This window comes from Xiphophorus maculatus, chromosome 14 (genome assembly GCF_002775205.1).
Source record: "Xiphophorus maculatus strain JP 163 A chromosome 14, X_maculatus-5.0-male, whole genome shotgun sequence".
Classification (NCBI taxonomy): domain Eukaryota; kingdom Metazoa; phylum Chordata; class Actinopteri; order Cyprinodontiformes; family Poeciliidae; genus Xiphophorus; species Xiphophorus maculatus.
The window spans coordinates 415749-442550 of NC_036456.1; the positions used below are offsets into that span (position 1 = coordinate 415749).

At 38.5% G+C, this 26802-nt stretch overlaps 1 protein-coding gene across 2 annotated transcripts in view; it reads right to left on the reverse strand.

Moving 5' to 3' along the window:
* Window positions 1-26802, reverse strand: part of afap1 (actin filament associated protein 1) — a 124981-nt gene that overhangs the window by 75781 nt on the left and 22398 nt on the right. Inside the window, exon 1 of one of the 2 annotated variants that reach the window (XM_023346295.1) lies at window positions 19648-19854. The exons of the other annotated variant lie outside the window; for it this stretch is intronic. Coding sequence (XP_023202063.1) covers window positions 19648-19684 — 37 coding nt within the window. The 5' untranslated portion in view covers window positions 19685-19854. Of the gene's footprint in view, window positions 1-19647; window positions 19855-26802 lie in introns of those variants that run through there. 2 annotated transcript variants of the gene reach the window in all.

Sequence of the window (26802 nt, forward strand, 5' to 3'; positions counted from 1 at the left end):
TCTGGTAAGTTGATGAAAATATAATGTTTTCTTTTTAGAGTTAGCTGACTGCTGTGTGCCATAATTTATCAACAGTGATATTTTGCCAGTTTTTGTTAATTATGCATGTTTTCATTGTAGTTGTATTTTAACTGCAGGTAACTCATTGCAAAGCACAACAGATTTAAATGGGTTTATTTCAGTCTAATTCACCTTTTTACAATATCCATTACAGCTTAACTTTGAACGTTTATGATTTTCTCATTTTTGTGGTAATTGCAGTTACTGAACTATCTCTATTAGAAAATATGTAGCCTTTTCTTCTGCGAAATTGACATGAGTAATTTAATTCAAGTTATGTATCCTTCATCACAGAGGGCCGCATAAATGGGGACTGTAACAAGGTAGCCTTTCGCGGTTGGATTTTACAGTGAGGATGAAAAGTTGAGACAGAGTCAGGTGGAAACAGTAGTGGTTTATTCTTCACACAGCATCAACAACACTTCACAGGTGTGTTGATAGTGTTGATACAGCCTTAAATAGTCCCAGCTGTGACAGACCAAACTACCTTTAACTCACAGTGGGATCTCAATTCAACCAATATACACTTATTTAATTAAAATACCTTTTACTAAATACAAACATTTCCATTTACTTTTTATAAATATTTTATGTTTTATCATTACACCATATGAAACACCACAAAACCCATAAACAATTCCCCCCCACACTTTTCAATGGCCTCTCCCGGAAACTATATATGGTGTCTGGACCCCCGGGGCAGTATTTGTCCAAACACCCTGGAGAGGACACAGAAAGGACAGGTGAGTCACTCTACATTAGCACTCCACACCCAACAGATTATGCACAACACATTTGCTCAGTTTTACCCACCAGTAGCTCATTGCTCTGAGTAACAATCATCATCCCTTCACAGGCAACCACCTCACTCGTCAATGAGGAGCAGCTGTGCAGAGCCCAGAACAAAAGGCTACATGCTAATCTCTAAAAATATTCAATAAATACAATTAAAACTTCTTGTGTGCAAATTGTTACTGATGTGCAAATCTATGCTTAAAGTGCAGTGCTAAATAAAGTGCTTGTTAATAAAGTGCAAAAAGTACTTTAAAAATGCAATACAGTAGTGATGGTGAGATGAAGCCTCATGAGGCATTGAACCACTTGAGCCAAATGGTTCGAGAAAGGGTTCATTTCTTGAGGCTTCATGTGCACACGAAACCACCTACTGGCCAGGTGTATAATCACAGCCAGCTGTATCTTAACACGTGTGATGCATTGAATTTTTGTCTATTATGGCTCTTGGGAATGACTTCACAAAAGGTGTAGGACGAAATCATTTGTCTACATAAATTATGTATACACATATGTGTATAATAAAATATTGTTTGAATGTATCCTCTGTGTGTAATTATTCCCAAAATAGTAGTGTCATGTGATATGGCATGTTGTGTAATAAAGTTTTTCTGTGACTCTAGAAAAATGGCCTGGGCTTAATCAGTCAGAGGACAGTGAAAGTGCTTGTGGAACTAGGGAGGGGGTGGTGAACAGGCTAATGCTTGTGTAACTTGGATGATTCCATGCATTTTTTATTAAGAAACAACAATTTCTCCACAGTTTTTGGTTTCAAACGATTTCTCTTTTTTGACACTACATGGATGAGGTGTTATTATTGTACCCCAACTCCTTGGAGCACAATAAACACCTCACCTTTACAGAACATAAGATATCAATTCGAAATCGAAAGAGGGGAAATCCTCCTCTTTCTCGCCGGCTCCATCCTTCTCCTATCCTGTCCTCGTGCTCCTAAATCTCCTATCTATCTATCTATCTATCTATCTATCTATCTATCTATCTATCTATCTCCTAAACTCTCCAAACACCAAACTAACTGTATCAAACTAAATAACCACTATCCAAACTCTGCTATCCAAACTATCAAAACTCTATCCACTCTCTCAATTGACCGCAACTCGCCTACAACAACCCACATTTTGAATGGATCCTGTGGGGTTTCTAAAGCTGTCAAAACCCGCGCCAACATCTGAGCCACTTCCCGAAGCAGTCACGTGATACAGCCAGTCATCGTTTTCGGCTCCTCCCCTAAATGAAGCAAGCTTCGATACGCGCTTTACGGAAACGCCCCCTCCATTACTCGACACACGCCTCGAAGCCTCGGCACATCACGTAACATCACTACAATACAGTGATTTCAGTAAAATAGTCCCAGTAATGAAGATCTCTTCATTACTGGGACATTATCATTAAGGAAAAATGTGATTGTGAAGATGAGTAATTTTAAAAATATATTTTCCAGGTAAACCACACGAAAATGACTTCAATGAACTGCTGAAGCATGTTGCATACAAAGCATTAGAAAGGTAATGATCTCATTTTCTGTCCTACAAAATAAAGCTGAATTAAAATGTTTGTGAAAGTTTTGGTGTTAAATTAATTTTGTTCAAAGTTGATGTTTACTGCAGGACTGTTGATTCATTCGTTTTATATTATTTATGTCTCCTTAATGCCCAGGAACTCTGCCAGAAAACTGTCATCCTCCTGATAGCTTACATATGATAACTCATATTTTCCTATGTAAGATGCTCTCAATGATTTTGAGGATGATTTTGCTTCCTGTTAATACAAAACACATGTTGTAGCTCCTGCATGACCTGTTCCTATACGATTTAATCCAGTTAGTACACTTTCTCTGTTCATCTCTGTCAGAATGTTAACCTTAGTCAGAGCATGTGGAGAACCTCTCCTAACACGCCTGGTTCCAGCTTAATGGGCTGCAGATATCTTTGCTGAAGATGACATCCAGAAGAACCCTGTATTAAGCTCATAGAAAAACTGCATCGTATGGCGTTTTTCAATGTGCATTCACTCCATCTAATGCCTCATTCTTCATGACAATGGACTTCATCTAATATTTTGTTAAAAATATAACCCAATTTATTTTTCATTAAAATTATTTGTAGGACTGGATTATTTTTCTTCTGTCTGAAGTTCTCCTCATGTGAAATTTTAAACAGTATAAATGAAAATAAAAGGACTTTATAAAGGCTTCTCATTTCACATATTTGATCATTTGTTTGGTGAAATACAGAGATTTTTTGTCATCTAATAGGATTTTTAGCAAGAAACAGTTTCATTTTAATAAAAATTTTAATTAATGAATTACAGTTTTATAATAGTTGTCAGGGTGCAAGTACAATCAACTCCGTTATAGATCCAGATACTCACTTCATATTAGAAAAAATGTATTAATTCAACAAAAAAGAATTCATTCCAGGTCTTCAGTCAAAAACCTACAACTACATATTTTCCTCAATAATTTAAAACTTCTTCAATCTAAATAATTTAATTTAACTCTGTATTAAGCTTGTTCTCCATCTGTAATATCTGGATCTCCATCTTTCTTTAACCCTATGCCATTGCCACGCCCCAGTTACTAAATACTGTTATGTTCGTTTCTAGGGTACAGCAATAATGTTCGTGGCTCAATTTGACCCGGGGAGTGTTTAATCATGCAATAGTGTCAGAAACCAAAAAATTCCTCCAAAACATCCTTGTATCTGATTATTAACTCCAATTTTTTCCATTTCAATCAATATTTCTGCAATGATGTTTTTGTATTTCTCAGAAATTAAGGATCAATGACGACAACATACTCATTTAGTCATTTGAAAAAAACCTAGACACAAAAAACAACAATTTCCTTGAAATTGATCTTTGATACATTTTTTTATATTACACTTTTTTTTTCAATGGGTGCTCTTTATAATTGAACTTGAGACATACATGCTGTTCAAGGTCAAATTGATCCACTGATTAAAATCAAGATAAATGAGTCATGTAGAGAGTATTTATGTTTTCCTCCACTTCTGCTGAGTGTCACTCAGTGTGGGTGCAGTTTGTCCACAGGAACAGAAAAGGTTCTTGTCAAAAGTTGTGTGAACACCTGCTTTCTCGCAGTTTCCTAGTGAAGTAAAGAGAATAGTGAGAAAGTGGGCTTGTGTGTGTCGGGGTGTGCATGTATGTGTGTGTGTGTTGTGTTTGTGTGTGTGTGGTGAAATATGGTTCATAGCTGCAAGGGAACATGTAGAATTGGACATTTTTAAATCTTTTTGTGCACTTCAACTTGACTGAAAATTGACCCAAATAGTATCTACAGTCATGGCCAAATGTTTTGAGAATGATTAAAATGTTAATATTTACAAAGTCTACTGCTTCAGTTTTTATAACGGCAATTTGCATATACTCCAGAATGTTATAAAGAGTGATCAGCGTAACAGCAATTAATTGCAAAGTCAATATTCGCCTAGAAAATGAACTTTATCCCCCAAAACACATTTCAACTTCATTGCAGCCCTGCCTTAAAAGGACCAGCTAACATTGTTTCAGTGATTGCTCCATTAACACAGGTGTGGGTGGTGATGAGGACAGGGCTGGAGATCAATCTGTCATGATTAAGTAAGAATGACACCACTGGACACTTAAAAAGAGGCTGGTGCTTGGCATCATTGTTTCTCTTCTGTGAACCATGGTTACCTCGAAAGAAACATGTGCAGTCATCATTGCACTGCACAAAAATGGCCTAACAGGAAAGAAAATCGCAGCTAGAAAGATTGCACCTCAGTCAACAATCTATCGCATCATCAAGAACTTCAAGGAGAGAGGTTCCATTGTTGCCAAAAAGGCTCCAGGGCGCCCAAGAAAGACCAGCAAGCGCCAGGACCGTCTCTTAAAAGTGTTTCAGCTGCGGGATCGGGCTACCAGCAGTGCAGAGCTTGCTCAGGAATGGCAGCAGGCTGGTGTGAGTGCATCTGCACGCACTGTGAGGCGGAGACTCTTGGAGCAAGGCCTGGTCTCAAGGAGGGCAGCAAAGAAGCCACTTCTCTCCAGGAAAAACATCAGGGACAGACCGATATTCTGCAAAAGGTACAGGGAGTGGACTGCTGAGGACTGGGGTAAAGTCATTTTCTCTGATGAATCCCCTTTCCGATTGTTTGGGACATCTGGAAAACAGCTTGTTCGGAGAAGACGAGGTGAGCGCTACCACCAGTCTTGTCTCATGCCAACTGTAAAGCATCCTGAAACCATTCATGTGTGGGGTTGCTTCTCAGCCAAGGGAGTCGGCTCTCTCACAGTCTTACCTAAAAACACAGCCATGAATAAAGAATGGTACCAGAATGTCCTCCGAGAGCAACTTCTCCCAACCGTCCAAGAGCAGTTTGGTGATGAACAATGCCTTTTCCAGCATGATGGAACACCTTGCCATAAAGCAAAGGTGATATCTAACTGGCTCAGGGAACAAAACATAGAGATTTTGGGTCCATGGCCTGGAAACTCCCCTGATCTTAATCCCATTGAAAACTTGTGGTCAATCATCAAGAGACGGGTGGACAAACGAAAACCTAGGAATTCTGACAAAATGCAAGCATTGATTGTGCAAGAATGGACTGCTATCAGTCAGGATTTGGTCCAGAAATTGATTGAGAGCATGCCAAGGAGAATTGCAGAGGTCCTGAAGAAGAGGGGTGTACACTGCAAATATTGACTTGCTGCATTAACTCATTCTAACTGTCATTAAAAGCTTTTGTTACTCATAATATGATTGCAATTGTATTTCTGTATGTGATGACAACATCTGACATACACACATGAAAACCAGAGGGCAGCAGATCATGTGAAAATATAATATTTGTGTCATTCTCAATACTTTTGGCCATGACTGTATGTAAAAAGTAGACGGGGGGGGGGGGTTACAAATGTGCAAAATGAATAAATTTTAAATTCATATGTAGAGTGTACCTATTAAGACAAATAGAAAAAGTTTCATGCAAAAAAATATTTCCAACTATTTTTTTAAAAAATGTTTAACTTTAAATAGGGTCAATTTGACCTGCAACATAACAGGAGGGTCAATCCAACTATGAAGGTGCAATGATGGAAAAGTCAATCCAATACACACATCAGTATAACAGCTACTGTTTACTGGACTGTAAGCCTACATGCAGTGTAACTATGTGTTCAGCAGCACCAAAGCTAGCAGCTGAGGAATGTACATGATGCAAACTCCTATTAATCCTCAGAGCAATGATATGGATCATTTGGATATGGCACAACCTTTTTGTAAGCACCTGATCTTATCACATACGATTACATCATTAAGTCCCTGGACCTCTATCGTTTTGTTGCTCCAGCAACACTCTCATTCATGATAGTTAGGCTTCACTACCAAAGCTTAGCTACAACGCCAGGAACACAAACTTTTCCAGTGCTTGCTTTATCTAGCAAGCTGTCATGAAGGCTCTGGAATGTGAAATGATTGAGAGGAAAGCAGCTCCCAGCAGTGGTGCATGACATGTGGTCAGGAGTGATGACAAAAGGCAACACAAGCGTACAGCAAACGAACTCCCCTCCTGCCAAGGGACATGTGATGCATGCTATGATCATTATGTAATCTCATGGAAACCTAGTCAGCATTTGGACTGCCAGGAGCTGAGACCATTGCAAGCTCACAAGCAATGGAAAACTTTGATGCCAATATTCTTCACCATATATGCAGTGCAATGCATCAAAAAATATTTTGTAGCTTTGCAACTCAGCTAAAAGTTTCTTCACAGAGCTTGAAGAGAAACTGCATACATATCATTCATCATTAACGTCACACGCAGACTCGTTGCCATGGCAACCAATAAACAACAGCCCCGGGAGCTCGGAGCAAAGATTATTTTCAAGTGCATCAGGAATTAACACTAAAAAACCACACAAAACCTTTCCCACACAAAAGTATGTAAAAACACCAGAGAACATTCTGTCCGTTGCAGATTGTTGTAGACTTCCTTATAATTATTTTGCGATAATTAGGAAGTGATGCCTGAACACTAGCGGTGGTTGATTAGCTAATTTAAACACCTCTCTCCTGATTACCTGTCAGAAAATCTATGTGGATCGCCTTATTTTTGTGTTAATTGAACTGAAATACCCAGACCATGTTCAGGTGATGAAAGTTAAGCTAGCATAACTAACCAACTCCCCACTTTCTTTATTTTTAATAAAAGCTTTTTACAGACATGTGAAATGTGATCCCTTTGGACCTTGTTGTCTTGCTATCATGGTGTTGACAATTAATATAAAAACATTGTGTCCCTTTTCCAGATTCATTGCTTAATTGTGTCATTTTCCCAAACACTGATATCCCTGACTCAATGTAAAGCAATAGAGCATGTGGCTCACTGCAGTGGCGCACATAGTCACTAGATAACTGAGCAGGCTTCCCATTTACGTTTTGCAAAGAAATTTTAAAAAACAATAACTGGCTGTTAATGCTTTGAATACAGTGTAAAGCTGCTGTCGAGTTACTGTCTGCAAATAGATGCAGGCAACTAAAGAAAAAAAGGTCCAGGAAATATTGGTGTCCCCTTCAGACCAAAGTTGATGGGGACATGTCCACACCAGTCCTTCAGGAAGTTATGCCTGAAAGATATGCCAGCCAGGAGAAAGTAGACTATGAGTCATAGACCACCTAACTTGAAATTGCCCCAGCAATAACCCAACATCTTATTATATTAAAAATATTAGTCTCTTAACTCATTGTCTTTAATTCATCCTAATGGGTGGCACTGTTTTGTAAAGGTGAATGGCCACAATACAACAACCATGAGCACGTCCTCTTGGCATTTTGAGTTACTTACAGATTATTAAAGTACAAATTCTAAGCTTCTTCACTACAACTGTTATGTGCACTAATAACATTTTAGAGCTATTTGTAATTTAAAAGCATAATAAAAGAAAAATAGATTGCAGTTGTGTTGGCAAAAACAAACATTTCTTTAAGCCAGTAGATTGCCCAACATGAATTCTATTTTAGGTTTTAATTAGTAAGTGTGTGGAGCAGCTCTGTTCTCTGCCTCGTCACCATCATATCACACTCAGCACAGCCGCAGACCTAGAACTGGAAGCATGTATCATGCTATGTATAACAGTGTTCAAAATAAAAGTTCTGAAACTCACCCTGAAAAATTTTCCACCGGTATCTTCGGGGGGTTTTTAGGGACACAGTCTTAAGCCATTTATTATTATTTTTATTTTTATTTTTAAACACAAGGTTTTGGTAAGCTAACTGTAGTCGCACGTTGAGCTCACATCACCGCAAATGAATGGTCAATGATGTGCAGTACAGAGCGGATCACTGTGGCGCCCGCGGACAACCACAGTTTGAGAAAGACTGTACTACACTCTAATGTGCTTTTGACTGTCGTTCATCTTATGTACTTATTGAAATTAATCTCACTTAATTAATTTAGTTTAGTGATGACAACTTACTTTTTATGTTCAATTACCTTAAAAGTTACAAATCTAACTAGTTTAAAATAACTTTTTACTTTGACCTTACCTGGAACAATTCAGTTCAATGCCAGTTTTGTATCCTAAGTCTGACCAACTCCATTTATTGTGATCATCCAACTCAATGCATTAAGTTTTCCAACTCAAATGACTAAGTTTTTATAACTGAATTCATTAAGTGTTTTTAACAAGACAAATTTAAGTCACTCTTACTTAAATCATTTATTTTTTCTAATAATTCAAATCTACTTGACTAAATTCTACAGAAAGTAAACTCAAACTTTTACATTGGTCCAAACTAAACAACTAAAATATTCAAAAGTACATTATCATTCACATTGTATTTAAAATACAGTTAGAATTTAAATTGTTTTAAATGTATGTTTTAACATGTTATTTTAGTTTTTCAAAAGTCCTGTACATTGAAAAATAAATGTAGTAGAAACAACTTACTTGAATTGCTTCAATTCAAGCAAGTTTATCTCACAAAATGTATTTATTTTATTAAATTTATTTATTTAATAAATTTACTTCATTTATTAAATAAATGAAGTAAATTAATTTATTATACTTAATTTATTAATATTTAATTTATTAAATAAATTAAGTAACTTAATTTATTAAATAAATTAAGTAAATTTATTTAAGGCTCATCTTAATAAATTAAGTCGGTCCAATGTAATTTATTAATTTGGTTTAACTTAATAATTAAGAGGGGAAAGACAGGTAGCAAAGATTATCAGGCTGTAATTTCTCATGGGGGTTGTACTGTACTCTACCCTTATGTTACCACAGCAGGTACAGGATCTGTCCCTAGTGAAGCTTCTGTCATGACATCAGACGTAAAACACGAGCACAGCACTGAACTTAATTGTCTCAAATATTACCCACTTTCCTGTCTAACTACTCTTAAAAAAAGGCCGCCTGAGCCAAAAAACCCTGGTAAATAAACCCATTTAGTAGTTTCCTTCTTCATTTGAAGTAAACTAAATGATTTGAGTAAGACTGACTTGAATGTGTAATTTTAAACACACTTAATGAATTCAGTTAAAAAAAAGAATTAATAAACTGAGTTGGCTGAACTTCATAAATACATCATCGATGATGTATTATGTTATACAAAGATCTGAAATTATATTCAATTTAATAATAAAGAGGCAGGCTCACAAATACGCTTATAAAAATGCCTCCAGCTTTTAGTTTATGTATTCATCTTCAGTCAGTTTAATAGATGAATTCTCACCTTGCCCCGTACCTGTCAAGCTTTGGGTTTGAGAATACGGGAAATGTCGCCTGGAGTTGGGGGCTTGAAGTGGGAGGGCAGGCGAACGAACAAACGTAAGATGGGGGGTGGAGGGGAGGAAATAGACCAGGGGACAGCCAAATGTAAGTCAGGGGGGGAAAGACGAACAGTAGACCAGGGGACGAACGTAAGAATGGGAGGAGCAATACGGGATATTTACAGCACCTTCGTTTGTCACTCTCAGAAACTCATCTACCAGCCATGTACCTCCACAATGATCTTCGCCACCTGTTTGTTCTGACCGGGATGATATGAAATTTACTGTGCAGTTCATCCATAAAGCTACACTTACACTATAAGCATCAGCTACTCGCCAACCATGTTCAGTCTATCCGCTCACCTGTATAAATACTCCTGCAGCGTTCTTCCTGGAGGAGAAAGCCTGCCGTACTCCAGGCATTGCACCAGATATTTTAAGGATGCCTACTGGTCCCCCAAAAACGATGAAAACCTGGGCATCGTCATCAATCAATGAAATCCCCACGGGCCGAACTTGAAAATTGGACGTTATGCTGCTAATACTTAACTTTCGTCAACAACTCAGAAACGGAAGTCAGAGCTCCACTGCAACGCAAATAATGTTCTGGCCAGAACACGGTGCGATGAATAATAAAACATAAATTAACAAAGCTTTGAGGCAGGCTTTATTCCTAAACCTGTTCCTAGGTTTAGGAATAAATCTAGAAGTAGGTTTATTCCTAAACTTATTTTTTAGGAATAAATCTGTTCCACCAGTGAAACACTCAGAGCAACAGAGTCGCTTGCAATCCATCTAAAAAAAAAAAAAATTGAGCGTTTTTTTCTCATTTATTGTTATTATTATCATTATCTTTATTATTATTATTATTATTATTTTCCTAATAACATAAAAAATCAACGCTTAGCCTGGTGGGGGGGCTAGTAAAGCATGTCAGGCCGCCAGGCTTATAATACACCTGGGAAAATCCTGGATTACTTGGCCAGTAATCTAGTCCTAGAGTCCCGAAAGAAAGTCATAACAATTGCACGACACATCTTTACAACATTTGGAAAGCAATTATTCTGATTGAGACCAAGAGAGATAATGAGCCTCTAGCCAAGACCTGTACAGATCAAGTGTCAAGAATGGGCAGCTAACATCTCTGCAGATCCCTCACATCATGCACCCAAACTGTTTAGACATTCACCTTCTGGTTGGCGCTATATATTTTGTTGTTTTTCCTCTGAAATTTATATATTTAAAGACCGTACATTGTGAGCACTTGAAACAAAAGTCAAATTCCTTTGTTTGTACACAAAATACTAGCTAATAAAGTTGATTCTGATGCACCTGGGTCATGTTCACAAGATACTGTTTTCACCATGCAGAGACCATTTACTGCCTCACAGCTTCTTTCAACTAGAGCAAAACTCCAAATGGATGGTTGGAATGCTACACCAATATGTGTGCATGTGTGTCTGTGTATCATTAACAACACTAAGCTAGCTCTTCACAGACAACTATGAACAACAAAGTGGCATGCAATGGGACCACCCTCAAATAAGGCCTGGGGTCAAAAATAAGAAAATTCTGCTAGCAAAAAAAAAAATTACAGAGGAAAACTAATATCCATCAGCTTCTTCGTTTCAAAGAAATTCATTTCAGCTTTTTGCAACACTTCCTGTACTTTAATTCCTTCTCTTTTTCACTGTAACCTACACTGAGAAAAATGAATATGTGGTGAAGTAAAGTTAACCTAACTAAGTTTGTGAAATCAACAATGAAAATTTAAATTAGTACCTTTACACAAATATATTTAGTATTGAGGTCAAAAATATTTGTTCAAGAAACAAGCCACAGCATTCATTTTTCTGAAAATAAATTGTTTAAGTACCAAGAGCCTATTTTTAAAGTTTATACATGCAACAAAAAACAACCTTGTCTTTACTGTGTTTCATTCAGTATTTCAAAACATCAAATACTACCCATAAGCCATCAGAGTTCCCAAACACCCACATACCAGCAAAGATTTGAAGTACACTGATCAAAATATTCTGCTCCTAGTACTTAAAAAAATATGTTAAATTAAGATAAAGGTTAACGTTCAGAACATCCCCAGACATTTCTGCTCAAGCAAACCTGCAAACCGAAGAGAAAAATATGCTCTGATGACACCATGTTTTTAATGTATGTAGATTAACAAAATAATGCTAGTATTTGTAAAAAAAAAAAATAAATAAATAAATAAATTCTTAAGGAGCAGAATATTTTTATCGGTGTAAGTAGAAACATCCTCTAAAAGTAAGCCCTAAATGGTCCAGATATTTCCAAGTATCCTTCTCCATCTGGACTCATTTACAGTGTCAACACCATGCCCGCTTGAAGAACATCAGAAGCATATTCCAAACACAGCAATTACTCCATACAGCCTACAACACCTGGGCAAGTCAGGAAAAGCGTTTCCCTGCCAGGTATTCAAACTTCCCACAGCTCAGCAGAAAAAGGTGTTGTTTCTCCTGGCTTAGGCACCACCATCTGCATGTGTGTGTGCATACGTGTATGTGTGGGGTCATTTTTGGGTCTTGCTGGAAACTTGAGCTGCTGCAGCTCCGTTGTTTTGGAAATGCCTGACCAGGTTAGAGGGAGGAGATTATTGCTCCTTCTTCCCAGAATACAGCTGCTAGCACACATGCCTTCCCAGTGAGCCAAACAGTGCCTTTAACAATTTTGGGATGTGTTCAGTCTCGGTGCTTGGCATCTGTTCAGGTTGAGATCTGAATACAGAGATCTGTTTGAGGGGCAGAGAGGTACAGCATCAAATATCAGCAAGGGTATGCCTTTGGTTTCACTCACCGAGTAAAGTTCTGGGATTTTCCCTTGGGAAAATCTTTCCAAAAATTCTAATTACAAACCATCACATGGTACAGACTCTGTCACAAAGCCATGGCACTACTGTAAATCAGTATGGGTCTGTACTCAGTTTGCTTGCATTAGTGGCCTTCATACACAGAAAATAAAAAGTCTAAGCCAGAACTCCAAATTGTTGAGGGCCAAAATGCCCTATGAACCTCTGTGGAAAGAAGCAGTTGGAATCAGCATTTCATTGCCATGGATGTTAGGTTGTCCCTTCCTAACTCCATTTCAAAAAGCAAAGGATAACTTTTTCAAATCTTTTTACCGAGAAGATATGAAATTACTTGTTCTTTGAAATTTGCCTGAAAAGAAAACTTTTCATAGAAATGTTCAAATACTATGTTTAATTTAACTGTATAGTTTCTCTTAAAATCATGTACTACAACCTAAATCCAGTGACACAGTTGGTGGCGCTGTTGCCTTGCAGCAAGGAAGGTCCTGGGTTCATTTGCCGGCCTGAGGTCTTTCAGCATGGAGTTTGCATGCTCTCTCTAAATTCTCCTTAGGTTTGTCCTGTGATTGTTTGATTGTTTGTCCTGTCTGTGTGTTGCCCTGCAATGGGTTGGGTGACCAGGGTGACCCCACCTCTCGCCCGTTGACCGCTGGAGATAGGCACCAGTACCCCTGGTGAGATAGGAAAATGGATCAATGGAAACTTGGGACCAGCCATGAAAGACTGAACTACACTCAACAAAAATATAAACGCAACACTTTTGTTTTTGCTCCCATTTTTCATGAGATGGACTCAAAGATCTAAAATTCATTCCAGATAAACGATATTACCATTTCTTTCAAATGTTGTCCACAAATCTGTCTAAATGTTTGATAGTGAGCACTTCTGCTTTGCTGAGATAATCCATCCCACCTCACAGGTGTGCCACATCAAGATGCTGATCTGACATCATGATTAGTGCACAGGTGTACCTTATACTGCCCACAATAAAAGGCCACTCTGAAATGCACAGTTTTGTCTCACAGCAAAATGCCACAGATGTCGCAAGCATTGAGGGAGCGTGCAATTGGCATGCTGACAGCAGGAATGTCAACCAGATCTGTTGCTCGTGCATTGAATGTTCATTTCTCCACCATAAGCCGTCTCCAAAGGCGTTTCAGAGAATATGGCAGTACATCCAACCGGCCTCACAACCGCAGACCACGTGTAACCACACCAGCCCAGGACCTCCACATCCTGCAGGTTCACCTCCAAGATCGTCTGAGACCAGCCACTCAGACAGCTGCTGAAACAATTGGTTTGCATAACCAATGCATAATCAAAAAATCTGACAACTTTCCCGAAACACATGTGCACTGGGCGGTGCGGTACTATCTCAAAATTGTGAGATACCATCTCATTATTTTGACATAATTATTATTTTGTTTTTACCAGACTCGCGGAAACAGGATTCCATACTTTTGCTATGTTGAACATAAGATAGATAATCTCTGAAAAAATAATCGATCTCCTCTGTCTCCTCTCTGTGTTTTGCAGAATTACTCAGCTCAGTCAGAAACAGCCAATCAGAACCAGCATTAATCAGCTAGCCGTGCTCTCAGGAAGTTTTGATTTAACTCAGTATTGTTCATTTTGATGCAACCTGCATTTGACTTTGAATGGATGTTTCCTTTTTTACTTGACATTATTTGATATAAACAGTGTTGCAAGATTTATTTGACTCGTATATAATTTAGGCTGTTGAGAATCTTACTGTTAATATTATTTTACTGATTGTAGGCTTTTCAGTTGTCGTTTTGACTAAATACTTGCTGTATTGTAACTGCAAGTATTTTGCGTGTTTTATGTCTAAATTAGGTGAATTTATTGCCTGGTCATTCTTCCACTTTGCCAGATCATATAGTAGCATTTATACCTGAAGCAAAAAATTAACAGCCATTCCAGATGATTTGCAGTGATCAGCCCTCATGGGTGATTGGGATCGGAATCGACAGCAAAAAACCTTATTGAAGCGTCCCTAGTTTCTATGTAGATGTATTTTTCAGTTATTCCATTTATTTAACTTTGATTTAACCAGGTAGTCACCATCGAGATTATGTTGCTGCTTACCAAGTCTCCCTTAAAACAATCTCATTTTAAGGAAAATAAAACCATAAAACCAAACATTGCATACACATAAATTGTTTCTATTGTAAGTTTTATACCGAAACATATTGTGATATATATCGTTACCGCCACCTATCACAATGTATATTGTGATATGAATTTTGTGCCATAATCACACATCCAAGATCAGGACCTTGTAATTACAAGATCTATTCTCATAATTGGAAAATCAGAATCTTGTAATTATGACATTTTTTTGCATGTATGAGTACATACAGCTGCGTTAGCTCGTATTTATAATCAAGAGTTTTATACAAAGCTAGAAGAACTTCAAAACTTTAGGAGAAAGAGAAAGCCCTGAGTCTTTGAACTGAGAAGTTTTACAATTGATCTGACTTGCTGGTGAAAGTGCTGTAACATAAAATGTTTCAACGTTTGAACTTCGATGAGCATCAAGTGAGAGGAGAGAGTTATGAGCAGATCTGGGAGATGCTGCAGCATTAGTTTACGATGAAAGGCATGCTATATAGCTCTTGCCCTCTTCCTCGCGACTGTAATTATGAGGTTTGTTATCCCCTCCTTAATTTCGCCTCTCATTTTGTAGTTTTTGGGCTTGGGCATGCCAAGCAAACATTATAGAGAGGGAACTGATTGCTATCAAACAGAGCAGGTGGTTTACCATAGGAGCAGATGTTTTTCAGACCACAAATATGCATCTGTAAAATCCTGATGTGAAGTAAAGAGGGGAAGAAGAAAGGCCTGGAGATATATAGAGATAGGCCAGCACTGGCAAACACTTTCAGATTATATTAGGGGCAATCCTTAGGTGACAGGGGACTTGTTCACAAGTAAGCTAAAGGCAGACTTGGGCAGAGTGATGATACTCCTTGTGGTATCTCTTTAAAAGATAATTGTAGAGAAGAGGATGATGGAGACTGTAGAGAAGCTCCTGCTTTGAGGTTGTACCTTCTGCTGGGGGAAAGTGGTTTCTCTGACTGAACTTTGACCTGCTTCCGTATGAGAGAAATGAAAGGCTGACTAAAAATTATTCTCTGATCAATAATTTTGGAAAGATTCTAGGTCATCAAGCCAATACTAGAGACCTACTACAGTCTCTGCAAATGGCTGGCCTTTGTAACATAAAATCACATTAATCTGATTATCCCTACAACTAGGATTTTTAAAGTTACTTTTGTATTTATTTATAAATGGTCACACAAGGACAATATACTTACAGGGTATTGACCCTCTAGTACAATGAATAACAAAAAGTATATTTTTCTTTCTCTACACAGAAAAACAAAAAAATCCTTGACGTAATTTCATTTTCTTCAGTTTGTATTTTAAATGACTATAAGCAAAATAAACACAAATCCCTTCTCCACAAAATAAAAGTGTTTGTAATTCTATTCCTGTTTTCAATCAGGGCAAGAGCTATGGATAAAACATATACATATAAGCCCCATATACTATTAAAATGTTCACAATTACAAACATAAAAAGAAACAAAGAGACTTACAGGTCATGTCTCACAAATCAGAACCAGGAATTCATTCTTTTTTCTAACATCTGCATTGGACAAATGGAGATTTTTAATATCATTACAGAGCATAACTGAATAGTTTTTAGTAATATTAAACGTTTAATTCTAGAACCTGCGCATAAATTTTAACTAGGTGGCATCACACCCTTCCTATGACTTCTGGCTTGCGATGTCGGAGAGGCTGCCGCACAGGAGTTGACGTATTTTTTGCTTTTAGTTTGTTTTTTATCTGTCCGTGGTGATTGCAGCCACTACCATGACAGTGATGTAATTTGGAACAGACGTGGCACTATACAGCCTCTGAATTATTTTAATAGTTCCAGCAAGGGACGCATGATTGGCAGAATGATGCGGTGGTTGTTGCTATGTCAAGGTACGGAGGGAAACTACCATCTTTCAAAAGAGAAAGTGAACCCCCTTGAACAGTGGACCAATCAGGTGAGTTCACAGGAAGAGTAGCCATGATCGGGGGCATGTCTGAAAGTGTGGCAGGACGGGAGGGGCAGAGGGAGAGCGCAAAACAATGCAAGCAGCTTTGTGCAGCAAGCGGGTTGTGACAACCAGATTTCACATTTGATGGGTCACACATCTGTAATTAAAATTTAATTGGATCATATTGGGTAGCTTTTGGGAACAAAGTGGGGCTAGCGGAACAAATAGCCCACCTGGAATGTGGGACAGAGCTGTGCTATGCTACTAGAGAGAATGGTATGCAGCGTTCTTTACAGTAATGATCTGAAAATGGGGTGCACATTTCCATTCAACCCTTTCATCCTGATAGCAATTATTGTTTTAAATTTTGGATAATTATTATGTGTAACCGTGGGAACCATGTGAATTGTTTTTGCAACAGCAAGCAGCTGATTAGCATCTCAAGAGGTCAAATAATGCCTGAAATTGTTGATAGATAATTGATTAGTTTTGGTTTTAAATATCTGCAATACTGCCAAACTGTTGGTGTGACATTTACTATTTTATCTACAGTTTTCACTGTAGAAAACTGTAGATGTTTTTTATTAACCACTTATGACACACAGTGGCAAAACCTAAAACTGCTGCTGTGCAAGTTACTAAACAGATTGTTGCCAGGTAACCAAAGAGTGCAGCTTAGATATTTGGTCCTAAATCTGACACTTTTCTGATCTTTTAAAATGTGACCTGTGTCTGCACGGCCAGGTCGCATTTACACGACCTGAACGTCATTGATACTCGACAAACGTCACTATACAGCTGGCTCTTCTTTAAGGAGGAACAAAAACAACAACCATGGCGGGTGATAATGCGGATTAAGTTATTAATGTGCTGGCTCCTATTGGACAACAATTTTAAAATCGCAAAATGTTCTCCACCATTGGCATCCATGTTTACTTCCGCAAACAATGAGTATGTGCTCTACATGTGATGTAACAGCGCCCTCTACTGTGCATGCTGGACACTTTTAGGTTTGCTTACAGTTCAAACTGGAGATCACATTTGGAAATGTGAACGACAAAAAAAATCTGATTTGTTATTGATTTATTGTCCAGCAATACCTGAACTGTAACCCCAAATTCCAAACAAATTAAAAAGGAGGTTTCATGGAGGAAGAAGTTAAAAAATTCCCTTACACAGACTCCAACATCTCTTTGCCTAGCTTTCTAACCATTCAGCAGGCATAAATATAAAGAAGAGCGGCAAAAGCAAATCAGGTGAATTAGAAGTGCTTGTCAACAACTGATGGAGTCATCCTGGACATGTTACTGTGAAATCAGCAGGAAAATTGAGGCCAGTTTAAGATGGATGAAGCTAAATACAATCCTTGGAGAAAAGAAAAAAAACTGTTACAGAGGCGGTCAAACAGGGCCGGCCCAAGCCTCCATGGGGCCCAAAGCAAATTTGGTTTTGGGGCCCTCTAGTTCTGCTAACAATGTGGACTGGCTGCAATCAGCAGCCTAATCATTAGGTCATTCACACACCTACTATAAACTTATTACATCTCTGGCAGTGCTGTTTACATTATATACATGTATAATAGGATACATTTATTGGCCAACTGATTTATCGACCAGTTGATTTCTCTGCGCCGATTTCCTTAATTTTGGGGGATCATTATCGGCTGATACTTACATGTGAAGCTGATCTTATCCCCTAATTTTATCTTCGTCAGCAAAGGGTTAAAAATCAGTCTCTGTCCTCTTCTGCTCTGCAGTGAGAGGTTTGACTGACAGACTGGCCCACCAGGTCAAGTCTGCATGTTTACAGTTAACAATATTTACCCACTGTTGCCAACTCAGTGACTTTCTTGCTATATTTAGTGACATTTCAAACAAAAAAAAATTATATCAGCCAAAATCAAAATCAGTAGGTCAGGCTTTTTAGAGATCGGTAACTGGCGATCAGCCAGAAAACTGCAATCGTGCAGCCCTACACACATATTCATGACATTCTTTGATTAAATTAATTTCTCTTAAGCGTTACTCCAATAGCTAAACATTTAATTTATTCCAGGTGAGTCTTTCTCCCCTGAGAATGTGGACTGATTCTGTACCTTTAAATGATTTTAACTAAAGTTTCACATAACTTAGAAGTTGATGTAAAAATAATGTTTGTTTTAGATGCATAAATTATCAGCAGTAAACAACATATCCCCAACTACAGCAGAGAGCAGCTCATTGATGTAGCAGCTATGTAGCCTGACATAAAAACATTTTGCTAGACAAGGTCAAACATTGAGAAGTTTTAATTATTGCCATCAAACGTTATCAAACACGGTGCTTTGAAGCCAAAAATACCTCAGAAATATACAGAGCCAACCATGAGAATCAACTCATTTAAAGTTAAAACTCAGTTTCACACAAACACCCTAGCATAAATGTTTGGCTGTTGAACTGGTTTGTTCAAGCTAATTTTATATTAGCAGCTTTACTAATCTTTCACATTACATTACCAACGCACATTAAAACAAACCTTTATTCTTCCTCTTTACATCAAAGTATATTTGTTTTGTTTCACCAAGTGTGAAAATGAAAATGAATGCTTCTGTTGTGCTTCAGCAGTGATTCTGTGAACTTTTTTAGTGATATCTGGGGCACATAAAAGTGAAGCACTGAAGAAATATGATGAGAAACTTATGATGCTGAAACCTAATGTGGAAGGCAACAGTATCAACACTTTACACTTTTCTGTGTAGGTGACAGACAGGAAAGACAAAGCTGCGGCATCTTACCCAAACCAGACTGAGATCATTCTGGCCCAGACCTTAAGGAGGAGCCAGCTGTTTCTCCCCCTTCCACTCAAACTCCCCCAGCCAGCTGAACCCGCACACCTTTTACCAATACGACGCCCTCTTAACGTGAGCGCGTGCGTGTGGCAGCCCGAGGCCAGTTGCAAAAGTAACTTTTCTTTCTCTTAGGAGACGGTCTAACTGGATGAAGCCGCAGTAATATCAGCCCAGAAGATAAAAAATGGCCGACAGTGACACCGAAAAGTGAAAATAAAGCGTTTTCCTGTATTTAGAGACTCAAAAGGCGGCTACTCACCCCTGCTGCAAGCGAATAGAATGGGCTCACTCCTCATCGCGAGTTCAAACTCATTTAATCCACGAGATCACGTACACAAGGCAGGAGGCGCGCGCCCAGTGGCTCGAGGGTCAGCAATAAAAATCCTCACGGTCCGGGTCGTTTCCCTCTTTCTAGCTCTTTTTCCGTCGACCGCCGGTTGCTGGAGCTCTCTTGTTCCTTTCACACTTTTTCTCCGAATCTTTCTGATCCCTCCCTCTGTTCCTCCTCCCCTCCCATCATATCCCACTCCCATGAACTGCCTGCATGGACAATATACTTCTGTATCTAACAAAGCTCATCAATCTCTTTTTGGTCTGTTTACCTGACAAACGGACTGCCAGGACGAAAGAGAATATTGAATAACATCTTAATATCTGAAAATTCTGGGATTGGGACTGGAGAAAATGTGGAGGACAGACTTTTTCCCCTTTGAATAATTTTAAAATCAAGATATTCAGATTTTAAAATCAGAATATCTGCGTTGGAACCAATATGATACACCACAAGTTAACAAAAAGGCATATCCATCATTTGTTCTCATTGTCTAAAGCTAAATCAGACAAAACTTCTCCAGTTAGAATGACCAAAATTAGTGCTTTTGCTAAAATGCCATTACTCCAGGCAAAATCAAAGTTTATATGCAAAATGACTCAAACAATGAGGGGAAAGCCCAAATGATGATGTCATGGCTTTGGAAATTTTTGATAGGTTAACCCATACATGTGAGTTAATCTGATTTGACTTGATGGAAAAGTCAAAAAAAATCAGCCAAGGAAGAGAATGGTGCACAAGTCTGGTACATCCTTGGGAACAAGGAGATGGATGCCATGGATGCCAATGGTTAATAAAAAACATCTACAGTTTTCTACAGTGAAAACTGTAGATAAAATAGTAAATGTCACACCAACAGTTTGGCAGCTTGAAGGTGCCTTATCAATCTATTCAAACAATTACACAAGTATAGACACGATGCAGAATAACACATCATCATAGAGAGGAGTTCTGTGTTCCAGAGATCAAAGTCTGAAATGTTGTAAGATGACCCCAGAACAAAAGTCAAAGATTTTGTGAAGATCTTTGACTTCTTTGTGAAAGCGAATCTTCACTTTCTAGATTCAGCAGTGAAGATGCTGCTGAATCTAGAAAGACAGTCATTATCCACAGGGAAAAATGTTGCGTACCTAAATGGGCTGAAAGGCTACTAAGCAAAGATGAAATTATTATGCCACGTACACAAAGAAATATAAACAAAGCATTTTGCAGATACACACAATCACATGCATAAATACATGTGATTGGCCACAAGGTTGCAATGCTAATCAAAACAAAATTCTGCCAAGATTTTTTGGCTTTACAAATGGTGAATAAACCTAAGTACAACCAAAGTCATTACAAAGTGACTTAAGAGAGCAAAGTTGATATTTTGGCATGGCCATCAAAAGGTCCTGATCTCAATTGTGAGCGAGGACAACCTTCCAGCAGGACACCCATATCTGCAGCAATCCACCAGTCAGGCCTGTATGCAGAACCGGCTCTAGAGGAATTTCGTGGGGGTGGGCAATGTCTTATTTACAACCGTTACAACAATGTAACGGCTGAAAAAAGTGTGGGGGAAAATGTGCTGTAAGGGGGCACAGATACACCAAGAAAGGGCTCCTACTGTATCAAATCGAGATGCATAATTGCCGCCCGGCCTGCTTGTATTATAGAGTGGCCAGATGAAAGCTGCACGTGGCAACGGGGATGTCTTGCAGCAGCAGGAACTGCCAGACCAATCAGGACAGAGGAAAGGATGAATGCAGCAATGTACACAGACATCCAGGATGAAGGTGTGATCTAGAATGAGCACTTGATCTCAGACTGGGGTAGTGGTTAAATTTTCAGCAAGACAATAAAACCAAAGCACATGGCTAAGGTCTCAGGTGTAACTTCAGAACCACTCTGAGTGTCCTGGTATGGCAAAGTTAGAGTTCTGATTCCAACTGATCTGACTGGACATCTCTGGAGAAAAATGACTTAATTGATGTCTAACATCCAACCTGATGGAGCTGAACAGTTGCGTACTATTAGACATTACTGTTCAGCTGAAGTCTTTACCTCACCATTAAATCTAGGAAAATCTTTCATGGGGTGTGAAAACATAAAATATTTGAATTGACAAAGGGTGTATTTATATCATCCAAGAGCATAGATTTTCAGTCTGAAAGCACGATTTAATGTCTTTTGTTCTCAAAACATTTAATACTTTTGGTTCCATTTTTATTTTGGAAGCAGGACTTCATATATTTCTTCTCAAAACTTGTAATGATTGTACTCAAAACTTCTCACGCTCGGACTTAGTCTCTGCTCGGAGCAAATCTTCTCTTGCAATGCTCTCTGCTCGTGTTCTGCCCTTTAATTTATTGTAAAACAAATTAACCTGTAACCTGTAAAATAGGTTCATAGGATTGATTTTGTGTCAGTGTATGAAGTCTTTTATTTTGTAGGTCATGTTAGGAGTGGGACAGGAAGTCAGCCATTTCCTTTAGTTTTTTTAATCGGTCTCACATAAGGAGGTGGGTCTATCGCAGTCAGTTTATGCCATCGACATCACCGTTTATAAGTTTTCATTTAATAGTCAATAGTAAATTTTATTTAATATCTTATTTGTTAAGAATGTGTTCTTTGTTTTAACTTTTTTCTAGTGATAATAAATGTAGGTATGTTATTTATGTGTTACAGTTTACTCCATGTCACACGAGTACTTGGGTCACCAAATAAAGTGAAGTAAAGAAGCTGCATCCTGACTCAAGTATTCATTCTATTGGAGTTAGGCTTACTGCTAAATTGTGCTAGTAAACACACAAGGAGAGCAGAATAGCTTGCTTGGTGGAATTTTTCTGCCATAATCCAAAAGTACACATTTTCAGTCTGAAAAAAGGATTTCATGTCTTTTGTTCTCAAAACGTTTAAATAATTTTGCTTACATTTTCATTTTGAAAGCAGGACTTCATGTCTTTCTTCTCCAAATTTATAAAGCTTGTATTCAAAACTTCCCCTCGGGCTCAGACTTAATCTCTGCTCGGACTGTCTGCTCCCTTGGCAACTGTACTGTACCAAAAGGCAGTTGCCTTTTGGTACAGTCGCCTGGCAACCTCTCAGCCAATAAAATGAAAGTGTTTTACTGGGTGCGTTTGTTTCCTTCTAGCTGGTGTGCCTGTGTGGCTACTATCTATTGTAGCAACCTGCGCCACTGGATGTAGGGAGAAACAATGACATCAGCTTTCTGCTCCATAGTACACAAAACATCCACCAGCTGTGTGCTACTGATACATCTACTGTTCTTAGGCAGGATCTTGTTCACCCAACCAAGACAACATACTGTAGTCACGTGACATAAAATGACATCATGATGAATTCTGTCAGTGCTGGCTGCCAGCTGAACAGTGTCGCCGTGGCCGAATGGCGAATTTCAATCCATCGCCGTACGTATACGGCCATCTCTAACTCATACATGCATCATTGGATTTGCACCAAACGTTTTATAATTGACTTTTGTGAACCTCTAAAGAGCCCAATAGCATTAAATTGTAATTTGACTCCACTGGGCTCTCTACGTTATTCCATCAGCTATATCTCCTTGCTCCAGCAGCTGATCTGCACCAGATTTTTTGTGTGTCATCAGGGATTTCTGCCGAACCATCAATGCATATCGCCCAGCGGACAGGTGCGGGAACTGCGCAAGAACACTACGGTGGCGAGCGGACGGCGTTGCTGGAGTTCCCGCGATCGCCATGAAGCCGGAGCGGTGCTGAGCTGCGAGGGCTATTTAAGATTTCTTGTGTCTTATTTTCTTTTATGTATCCACCAGTCACAGTCCAATCTAGACCGTATTGATTTATTTCAGAAAGACTCTTCTGAAAGACAGAGAGACGATGTAGGACACCTTCTGTCAAATTTTAATCGGAGTTTGATTAATGAGTGATTAATGACCCGTGACTAATTGATTGACTAACCCTCCCCCCATCCGATCACATGACCCCCCACCCCCCATGTCTCATGACCTCAGCATGCTCAACACGCATTATATTCCCGCTAATTTCAATTCAACCAATAGAAACAGAGACAGGCTCCGAGTTTTATGAGTAATACAATTAAAGTATAAAAAAAGCAATAAGTGTTAAATAATCAAGAATAATATACAATATAATATATTTAGATAGAATGTTGTAATTAACTCCGGTTTTGCTCACCAAGCCGTTGGAGTTTGTGCGTGTGTCCGGACAGAATACTGGACAGGGAGAGGGTTGAACTTTGAACATGTCCCTCAGGATGTCTCAATGCCATACAGTGTTTAAGGTGAACTCCTTCTGACCTCTATGAGTTTGAATTAGCCGATAGAAGCAGAGACAAGGGGTTCGGTGTTAGAAAATCAATAGTAACATACAATATAGTATATTCAAATAGATTTGGATGTTGTAACTACATCCGTTTTTTTAAACGGAAGGTCTTTCTGATATACTGCCTGAAGTGGGACAGCCCCCCCGCACAGCCATCAGGAAGACCCTCATGACTTCCGGTCATCATGCGTGACACGTATGGCTCTCTATATTTCCGATCATCTCAATTGGGTCTCTATCGGGGGTTGATTGATATGGTGTAAAGGCCAGCACAGGATTCATTCTCGTGACTTTTTGGAGGAGGCCCCATGACAGTGCTGCTCACCAAGCCATTCGTGTGTGTGTGTGTATATAAAGACAAATAGAAACAAAAGTCCCTAAAGAAAACCTCCAGTTTAACTATTTTACTGCATTATTTATGGTAGCACAATTAGTCAGTGTTGACTATGAGTTTGTGATTTCCTCCATCACTTCAATTTTAAACTGTAATAGATTTTTTTTCTGTAACACTTGCTAGTGTGATACATTTCAGTAAATGTTCCTCATTTGTACACGTACTTCTTAAGAATATGTGACAGACAGTAAACAGGCCTACTCAAATTTAACTTTTATATATATATATATATACTATATAGTTGTTGTAGAAAACGTAGCTTTTCCTGTGAATCTGTAAATCTAAATTGTGAAAGAGTTTGCTTCTCTAGCTTTATTTTCCTGACCCAAATTCAGGAGCAAGGTTGTTGTCACAAGTTTTTTTTTGTCATGAGTTTTTAGTGATTCTGATGCTTGACTTTTTTAGTATTTGTAACCTGTGAATTATGTTGTACAGAATATTAGGACTTATATCTTTGTAAATAAAATTTAAGACAACAGCTTCATTTTATTGCAAGGGATGACCTTTACCTGCTAAAACACCAGGCAACGGTATGTAGGAAAATGCAATTTGAAATTTTTATAAATTTCTTAGTTTTGCCTCAAAAATGAACTTTTGATGTTACAAAAATACCAATCTTTGCTTTCATCCACCCATAAAACATTGCTCATCATTTCTCTTCAGTCCAATCCGATGGTCAAATTTCTTAATTCAATTCAGTTGATTTTTAAAACGCTAATTTACAAGACCATTTACAAAAAAAGTCATTTCCATTCTACTTATCAAACAACGTAGCAATTTAAATGTATTAAAGTCAGTAAAAAACAAAAAGTTAAGTTAACCGAGTTAAAAATGCAGAATGCATCATGTCATTGACTCGTCATTGACTTGACTTGTTTATACGCTTCTCCCTCTTCAAATTACTTTAACCCTACAATGACTTAATTTATCCATATTTTCAGGGGAAGCCGGTAGAACCAACATGTACATTTGCTGCTTTCTATCTTTGTTTCTTTCTTTCTTAGACTAGGACCATCACAAAATGAATAACCTTACTGATTGAACTCTGAAATGAATAAAAAGTCATTCAGTTAATCATTCAGTTACTCAGAATCAGCACAACATTGACTCTTTCCATCTTTAAGATGACTAGAACAAACTCCTCACTGTTGAATCCGTGGTGTTGGCATCACTTTATTACAAATGATAGTAAATAATTGGAAATATAATTTTACCAAGATAGAACTTAATCCGCTATTACCGGACACAACTGGAACTCCATAAAGTTTCGTAGTAAAAGTCACATTAATACACAATCAGAGCGCATCAACCGATTCTCCGCAAAAATACAAAAAAACCAAACAAACAAACAAAAAAAACATTTGTTTATCATGTCAGAGTTTTAACAAGAAAGAAAAACACAGCGTATGTGGCATACAGGCCATTTTGATGGAATAGTCGAGGTAAATTAATACTGTTTTGTGTTTATTAATACTGTTTTGTGTTTCGTTGTGTGTTATTTACTAGTGGTGTCGCAGGTTGACGTGGTTGCGGAGGGGGTCAATATCACTCCGCCGTTGCTAGGTAACGACGGTTGTGGAACGTTGGCGAGTGTGCTTTTTTTTCTAACGGCTGTTAGGAACGAGACCGCTAACGGAGTTACTTTGTAACAATTATTAAATTAAAATGTTGCGGACTCAATCTCAATATCTCTTTTGATTGTTTGTCACCGTTACATTTTTGGCGAGCCAGCCAGGAGGAGTTTCAGCTAAAAGTAACTAATCCAAACGAGACGAACCGAAGACGGAGGAGAAACTACCGATGGAGCAGCTTCAAGACGAAGTGAGCAGAACGCTGCTGATGCTAGAGAAGTCAGAGCTAATTTTAGTTTGTAAACACCTCAAGAGTGATGAACCTCCAGGAGGGTTTACTGGCCAAACTCGGCGTTCCCTCATCAGACTAGCAGAGACCACACTGGACGATATCGGAAATGAGGAAGAACCTGAATCGTTTCAACGGTTTCTCCAGAATTTAATCACCTTCATGGAATCTTGGACGTCGGATGAGCCCAGAACACCAGAACAGACACAAGCTGACGAAGGTGAATTAAACTCACTAAAAGTCAAGTATAAGGAATTCCAGGAAGAACATAGCAAAGCCCGACAGCGCATAGAGGAGGAAATTGGGGTTTTAGAGAAGAAACTGAGCATGACAATGCATATGGAGGAGACTGAACCACACTGTGCTCCATCACCTCACATACCAGAAGTGACCCTCAGGCGGGAGTTTCGGATTTGTGGGCAGATTGGAGAAGCTGGTCAGAGGGATAAATTGTCCTATACGAGCCTGATCAACCAAATTGAATCTGGGCAGAGGAAAGGA